The 8,471-nt window shown below is 45.2% G+C and overlaps 1 protein-coding gene across 4 annotated transcripts in view; it reads left to right on the top strand.

Annotated features, from left to right (window-relative positions):
* The first annotated feature begins 3,319 nt into the window (after window positions 1-3,319).
* Window positions 3,320-8,471, top strand: part of USP25 (ubiquitin specific peptidase 25) — a 156,994-nt gene continuing 151,842 nt past the window's right edge. The window contains exon 1 of one of the 4 annotated variants that reach the window (XM_030204218.1): window positions 3,320-3,518. In XM_030204218.1, the coding sequence (XP_030060078.1) occupies window positions 3,477-3,518 (42 nt within the window). In that variant the 5' untranslated portion in view covers window positions 3,320-3,476. Of the gene's footprint in view, window positions 3,519-3,842; window positions 3,890-8,471 lie in introns of those variants that run through there. The other 3 variants (XM_030204216.1, XM_030204217.1, XM_030204219.1) reach the window with 3 other exon arrangements.

Here is an 8,471-nt window from a genome sequence, read left to right as displayed (position 1 = left end):
AAATGGAAGGGAAAGGCCTCATAAGTCGGCAGTGGTGCTTCAGTGCGTTCACACATAAACTTAGTCACCACCAAGACTTGCAATCATCATTGGCCAAAAAACCTCCTTTTATACACAGTCACTTTATTATATACTAGACTTTGAGCCCGTAAAAACGGGCTATTATAGGAAGGGGGGGGTTGAAAGGCCCGCCCCCACCGCCGAGTTCGCCGCTGCCCCTCCCCCTCCGAGTTCGCGCCCCCCCCCACCGAGCCGTCACCACCCACCTTCCACCCGGCCGGGCCCTCGCTCCGCTATTGAAACAGTGAGGGTCCGGGAACGCAGCACTGAGCTCTGCTGAGCTGCCGACGTCGGCCTTCGTTCTTCTTCTCTGCCTGTCCCGCCCTCGTGTGACATAACGTCGTCGAGGGTGGGACAGAGGCAGAGAAGAAGAAGGAAGGGCGATGTCGGCAGCTCAGCAGAGCTCAGTGCTGCGTTCCCGGACCCTCACTGTTTCAATAGTGGAGCGAGGGCCCGACCGGGTAGAAGGTGGGTGGCGGCGGCGACTCGGGTGGGGGGAGCGTTAGACGGCGGTGTCCCTCCCTCAGCAATGCGCAGTACAGACCCTCTGTGTTCCGCCCCCCCCGTCATCACGTATTGACGTGGGGGCGGGGCAGAGGTCTCTACTGCGCATTTGCGAGTGAGTACGGTCACTCGCCGTTTATATGTTTGATAGCATCTTCCTTTTTAATAAATTTTCTTATGTTCATATGATCAAAACTTCAAGCACACTTACCTTGTACACCTGACAGGATCCCGTTTCGCACAAAACTTTAGCAAGAGAGTGTGCCCAGAACTTTGGGTAAAATGGGACCATGTCAGGAGTATAAGATAAGTGTGCTTGAAGTTTTAATCTTATGAACATAAGAAAATTTATTTAAAAGGAAAATATTACATATAATAAAGTGACTATTGGGCTCATTTTCAAAAAAGAAAAATGTCCAAAAAGTGGCATGTCTGTATTTGGACGTTTTTCTCACAAAAACATCCAAATCAGTATTTTCAAAAACGATTTTTAGACGTTTTTCTCTGAAGTCCGCCAGAAGTGCACCCAAATCTCAAGGGGAAATGCCAGGGGCGTGTTCAGGGCGGAACTTGGGCATTCCTAAGACTTAGACATTTTTCAGCCATAATGGAACAAAACCATCCAGGACTAAAACTTAGACGTTTTGAGCTAGACCTGTTTTTATTACGGATAAGGCACAAAAAGGTGCCCTAAATAACCAGATGACCACTGGAGGGAATCAGGAATGACCTCCCCTTATTCCCCCAGTGGTAACTAACCTCCTCCCACCCCCCAAAAATGTGATGAAAAACACTACCAACCTCTATATGTTCGTTGTGGTGGTGGTGGTGGTGGGGGTGTCTGTATGTGTGTGAAACTGGGATAGGTGTGTACTTTAGGGAAGGGGTGGATGGGTGTCTATTGGGTGTCCCTTGAAAGAGAAGGATGCCCATCTTTCGACACAAATCGGAAGATGGACGTCCTTCTCCCAGGGTCGTCCAAATTGGTATAATCGAAAGCTGATTTTGGACATCCTCAACTGCACTCTGTCACAGGGACGACCAAAGTTCACAGGGGCGTGTCGGAAGCGTAACGAAGGCGGGACTTGGGCGTGCCTAACACTTGGAAGTCCTTGACCCATAATCAAAAAAGAAGGACGTCCCTGATGAGCACTTGGAGGTTTTCACCTGGACCTGTTTTCTTACGCATAAGGCCCAAAAAGGTGCCTGACGTGACCAGATGACCACCGGAGAGAATCGGGGATGATCTCCCGTTACTCCCCCAGTATTCACTAACCCCCTCCCACCCTCAAAAAACATCTTTCAAAATATGTCATGCCAGCCTCTATGCCAGCCTCAGATGTCATACTCAGGTCCATTACAGCAGTATGCAGGTCCCTGGAGCAGTTTTAGTGGGTGAGTGCACGTCATACAGGCAGACCAAGCCCAATCGCCCCCCCCTGTTTACGTTTGTGGAGGAAACAGCGAGCCCTCCAAAACCCACCACAAACCCACTGTACCCACATCTAGGTGCCCCCCTTCACCTGTGAAGGCTATGGTAGTGGTGTACAGTTGGGGATAGTGGGTTTTTGGGGGGGGGGGGTTGGGGGGCTCAGCACACAAGATAAGGGAGCTATGTTCCTGGGAGCATTTTATGAAGTCCACTGCAGTGCCACCTGGGGTGCCTGGTTGGTGTCCTGGCATGTCAGGGGGACCAGTGCACTACAAATGCTGGCTCCTTGGTTTCGATTATCGCTGAAAATCAGAAACACCCATGTCTAGGGACGACCAAATCTAGGGACGACCAAATTTAAGGATTTGGACATCCCTGACGGTATTTTCGAAATGAAAGATGGATGTCCATCTTGTTTCGAAAATACAGGTTTCCCCGCCCATGGATCGGGACTTCCTGAGCCCCTACGTCTTGCCCCATCCTTGGCCACCTTTAAATCTAGACTGAAAGCCCACCTCTTTAACATTGATTTTGACTCGTAACCACTTGTAACCACTCGCCTCCACCTACCCTCCTCTCTTCCTTCCTGTTCACATTAATTGATTTGATTTGCTTACTTTATTTATTTTTTGTCTATTAGATTGTAAGCTCTTTGAGCAGGGACTGTCTTTCTTCTATGTTTGTGCAGCGCTGCATACGCCTTGTAGCGCTATAGAAATGCTAAATAGTAGTAGTAGTAGTAGTTTGCGAGGACGTCCAAATCAAAACTTGGACTTCCCTTTCGAAAATGCCCCTCCAAGTGTGTGAAATTGTTACAGGTATATTTGTTGAAGGAGGGGTGTGAGTGTCTGTATGTGTATGAAATCAGGATACTTGTGCAAATTTGGGGGAAGGGCAGAAAGGTATCTGTATCTGTACCTGTGGTGAAATTGGGGTAGGTGTGTTCATGGGGGGGGGGGGGGGGGGGGGAGAAGGCAGGTTTTTGTATGTGTATGAAACTGAGATGTGTGTATATTGGAAGAGCAGGCGAGTGTCTGTATGTGTATGAGTGTGAAATTAGGATGTGTGTAGTTGAGGGAGCGGACGGGTGGGTGTTTTGGGGTAGGTGTGTACATTGGGGGGCAGGTGGATGGCTGGATGCCTGCATGTGTGTGTGTGTGAAATTGGGGGAGGAGGAATGGGTGTGCGTCTTTGTGTGTGAAATTATGGGAGCAGGGGTGGGTGTGTGGCTTTGTGTGTGAAATTAGGGGAGGAGGGTGGGTGTGTGGCTTTGTGTGTGGATTGAGAGGTGGGTGTGTGACTGCGGGGCGGTGCCAGCAGTGACTGGCTGCTCCCCACCTCCTCCTCCTGTCCTTTCTCGCTCTGGCGCCGCTCATGGCTCTTGTTGCTGTCTGCACGGTTGTGCAGTGCTGACCCGGGCTCCCGTTTATTCCTTCCTTCTTTCCCGGCCTTTGCCGTTGCCGCCCTCCGCGCTCGGGCCATGACAGTGGAGCAGAACGTGCTGCAGCCCAACTCGCAGAAGGTAAGCGCCGGCCCCTCCCTGCCGCAGGCCGCCTGACGCGCGCTGTTCCCCGCCCTACCTGAGCACGCGAGCCCGGGGCCTGCCAGCCTCCGCCCCGGCCTGGGCCTGGAGAGCGCTCAGGGAAGCTGCCGCTCCCGGCACTCTCGGGGAGTAAGGAGGCCTTGTACGAGATCACGTTGCAGAAACCCCCAACTCTCAGCACCTCATCTCAGACTCTGAACCCACGATCGCAAACGTCGTGCAATGCAGGGGTCAGAACGTTGTAGCCATAAATCCACCCCGGAGATGGCTGCATATACGAGAGCAAGAGCAGATGGCATGCAGTGGAGCTGCAGAAATTCACGTTTGTTTGTAAATTGTTTTATTATGAGGTATTCTTCTTTCCCTTAATTCACGTTTTCACCTCGGAGAGATCGGTTTCCACTAGTCCGGATTATAAGGACGGGATTTGGACATTATAAGGGTTTAACCTGAGGGGAAAAAATGTTTTTTTGAACTTGCAGGAGCTCGTGAGCCTTGCACGGAATTGCTAGTTGTCGTCAGATGTGTGAAGTGAAACTGAGATTCTATCCCGGCAGAGTGCATTACTTTCAATTCTGTTCAGATCACTTTTACAGTGACCATCTGAAATTCCCTCATAGTTATTAGCCATTTTGGAAGATGCTGCTAGGGTTGATATGAATAATCGTATTAGAAATGTGTCCAGGGTGGGCCAGGATCCTCTCATGGTGTTTTTCAGGGGGGGGGGGGGGGGGTACATCTTTTAAAAAATATATTTTTAGTCAAAGAATTTCTTATACATATAATTTTACAAAGATTATGAACCTGAACGATATGTCAAAGTATGAAAGTTTTACAGTAATAATAACATATAACTGAACCAGATCACTGTGTATACTCATAGTCTCCCAAACTGTATATATGACACCTTAAGTTCTGCACACTAATTTGGCTGCACAGCCAAATTGCATTCACAACTTGATTAAGGCAATCAGCGCCAATAATTGGTACTTAATTAGCGGCACAAATGGGATTTAATTAGAATCTACATGCACAACTTTCTAGGCGTATTCTATAACACGGTGCACGTATTAAACTCTAATGCGTACAGTTGAAAAGGGGGCATGGCCATGGGAGTGGAATGGGCGAGTTGTGGGCATTTCAAAAAACTATACACACCATTATAAAATACACCCGATCTGCACCTAACTTAGGCGCAGGTATTTAGGCCTGGTTTTAGGTGGCCTAAATGGGGACCTGCATCTAACTTAGGCACAGGCATTAAGGCCTGATTTTAGGTGGCCTAAATGGGTGCGCCTAAAAATTAGATGCAAGAATGGCACTTGAGAGTATTCTATAAATTATGCCTAACTTTTGGTGTAGTCTGTAGAATCTTACTAACTGCGTGGGTTTAAGTCGCCATATATAGAATTTCCCCCCATTGTCAATTGCACAAATGAATTAAATATTACTTAAAAAGCTCCATTTACCATCTTTCACTACATGAAAAACCATAGAGCAAAAAAAGACATACCTATTAATATTTCATATAGCGTTGTTATTCTACGTTCAACTAGTCCTGATCTTATTCAGGAAAAGTTAATCAAGCTATTTAACATCATGATGGCATTAGCTTCTCATATGATTATTTTAACACTGGAAAGACAATTCTAAACTTAACTTCCTTGCGTGGTGGTCTCATCTATATGTTATTAAGCAGTACAGAACAGCTAACTCCATACACCATCATAATTTTTTCCATTCCCAGAAAGTGTGGCTCCCATTGGACAAATTTTGTGATGCCAGTACTTCATGAATACTTATTTATCCTTACTTATACTGTTATAAACTACTTGTTAGATAAAAACATGGCCAGTGGTAGAAATATACAAATAAGTTCATTGTGAAAGTGAACTTTATAGCTGGTGGCTTTTTTCGTGGTTTTTTAAAATTTTAATGTTTCTCATAAGTGCTTATATATTTGTGAATTTTTTTTTTTAATTCTGGTTGACCCAGAAAAGATGGTCATTGCTGTTAAGTAATCATATTTCTTAACATCTTTCATCCAAGACAGATTGCATTGTGCTTTGTAGCTTACAGATCTTCAGTGACCTTGGGCCCCCCTTCAAAGGTTCTCCTCCTTTCCTCTTCTGGTTGTTGTGTCAGTGTGAGGAAAGCTCTTGATGTTCCTTCTGCAACTTGTACTTGATGTTGCTTCGATAAGTTATTGGAATTGGATTTGATATATTTACTCGCATTTTCCAAATTCTTGATGTTATCTACCATCTCTCTGTGTGACCTTCCTTTACATTACAATTAAGGCTTGTAGGCCACACATACCATAAGATAGTTCAGCTTGGCTAACTCACATAAAATACAAAATAACAGAACTTACACAATCAATATTTCACATTTTAAAAAAGGTCCTGTAAGTGAATTCACAATGAATAAAAGCTGGAATTTCCACCATTTTGCAACCTGATAGGTAAACCCCAGCGAAAATATAGTCTTGTAACGAACCCCAAAAACAGAAGGAAATTGAAGTGACTGGAAATATCTTGAAGTGCATAAATAATTCTTCTCTAACAGCATAATCAGAGGTAGCATATTTTAAAGGGGCACAACTGTTTTAAAAGATAAAAACAATTTTAAAAGTCTTTTCTATCTACCATCAGTCTTGGACCTCTCTCGCTTGTCTTTGTTAGGTTCAGTTAACAGTAAATAAGAGTCCAAAAATTGTATAGTCTCAAAGAGAGCACAGGGTATTCAGGTGGCCTGCTGAAGATCATGTAGTTCTCTAACCTCTGCATAGATCTGTCATTCAGAAGATGAAGTCTTTTTCATTTTCCCGGGTTTGCATGTGGTGTTAGGCAGATAAGAAATTAGAATCTCAGTTAATTGATTGACATTTGTTAATTTATAGGTATATGTGTATACAAATGATTGTGTGCACTTTAAATCAAGGGATCCTTTTGTAAAAGCACGCTAGAGATGCCAATATATGCTATGGTCATCTGTATCATTTAGTGCATGCTAATAACGCTGATTCGCCTTTGTGAAAGGATCCCCCAAATGCACACTTCACAAATGTACACCTGTAATTGCAGTCTGTTCCTTTCTAAAGAAAGTAGTCACCAAGAGCAAATAATGGTCTTGTGTACTTGTTGAACAAAGTCAATGAGGAGCTTTTTTTTTTTTTTGTTACATTTGTACCCTGCGCTTTCCCACTCATGGCAGGCTCAATGTGGCGGGCAATTTTTTTTTCTCTTAGAGCCTCTTTTACCAAACTGAACTAGCAATGGGCTTTGTCGGCATTGACCCATGGGAGTCGCTAGCGCGGTTTGGTAAAAGAGGCCCTTAGTTATTTCATTTAAATACTAGTGAAAAAAGGCCCGTTTCTGACATAAATGAAATGGGCGCTAGCAAGGTTTTCCACAGAGTGTGTATGTTTGAGAGAGTGTGTGTGAGAGTGACTGCTTAAAAGAGAGAAAGTGAATGTGCGAGTGTGTGTGTGTGTGACAGAGAGAGTGAGACTGGGTGCAAGTGTGTGTGATTCTCCTCTGTCCCCCCCCCCCTCCAGCCCCCAGCAATTCTCCTTGCTCCCCTGATTACCTCCATCGAAGCGGCTGCGTTGCTGAAAGCCCTGCCTGTCTCTAGCCTTCCCTTCGATTTCGTTCCCTCAGAGTCCCGCCCCCGCGGAAGGAGGAAATGACATCAGAAGGCGGGACTCTGAGGGAACGAAATCGAAGGGAAGGCTGGAGACAGGCAGGGCTTTCAATGATGCGGCCGCTTCGACAGAGGTAATCAAGAGAGCGAGATGAATCGCTGGGTGGCTGGAGGGGGGGGGCAGGGGAGCGTGGAGAATCGCTGGGTGGCTGGAGGGGAGGGCAGGGGATGAGGGCTGTTCGGGACAGAGTAATGTTTGTTTGCGGGTTGCTAAGCAGCCTTCCTTTCCCTCCGAGGTTGGGGCAGTGAGAGCGAGTGCGATTGCCTGCGATTGGTCCCTTCTCCTTCTGACATCGTGAGGGTGGGGCGATTACGAACCCCAGGAACACTACACGGCTTCACTGCCACCCTGCCACAGAGTCACTTCAGAACGTTGGAGGTGCAAATTATTATATTAGATTAGCAGGAAACAAGTAACCAGTAACAATGAATAACAAAACATGAGGAATAGTGAGAACAGTTACAAAAATTATAGCATATGAACAGTGCATGATGTGAGAGAGATACTTTAAGAATTCCTTTCTAATTTTCAGTTGCAAGACAGGTAAATAGTCCAAAGAAGAGCGACCAAAATGATAAAGGGGATGGGACTCCTTTCATATGCAGAAAGGCTAAAGAGGTTAGGGCTCTTCAGCTTGGAAAAGAGACAGCTGAGGGAGGGATATGATTGAGGTCTCCTGAGTGGTGTAGAACGAATAGAAATGAATCAGTTTTTTTCAGTATTTCAAAAAGTACAGAGGCCAGGGGACACTCAATGAAATTATATAGAAATACTTTTAAAACAAATAGGAAGAAATAATTTTTTCACTCAAAGAATAGTAAACTTTGGAACTTGTTGCTGGAGGATGTGGTAATAACAGTCAGCGTATGTGGGTTTAAAAAAGATTTGGACAAGTTCCTGGATGAAAAGTCCATAGTCTGCTATTGAGACAGACATGGAACGTTATGAGCTTACAAAAAGTATTTTATTCAAAATGAGTTAAACACTGAAGTGAGCACAAAAGAATATAGATTTGTTTTTCTTATATTTCCTTTCTCTGGTCCTTATAGGAAACGTCCTAGGAGCACAGGAGTAGCCTATTGCCTAGAGCAGCGGTTCTAGTGCTAGACAAGTCACTTAACACATCATTGCCTTAAGTAGATTTAAGATGTCCAGGAAAAGGAAAAAAAACTACGGTACCAGAATGTAGCTTCACTTAAGCTACAACTTTAAAGGGTGTGAGCAAA

Source organism: Microcaecilia unicolor, chromosome 5 (assembly GCF_901765095.1).
Source record: "Microcaecilia unicolor chromosome 5, aMicUni1.1, whole genome shotgun sequence".
NCBI classification, from domain to species: domain Eukaryota; kingdom Metazoa; phylum Chordata; class Amphibia; order Gymnophiona; family Siphonopidae; genus Microcaecilia; species Microcaecilia unicolor.
The sequence above is the reverse complement of the archived record's forward strand: the minus strand, read 5'-3'. Positions and strand labels throughout refer to the sequence as shown.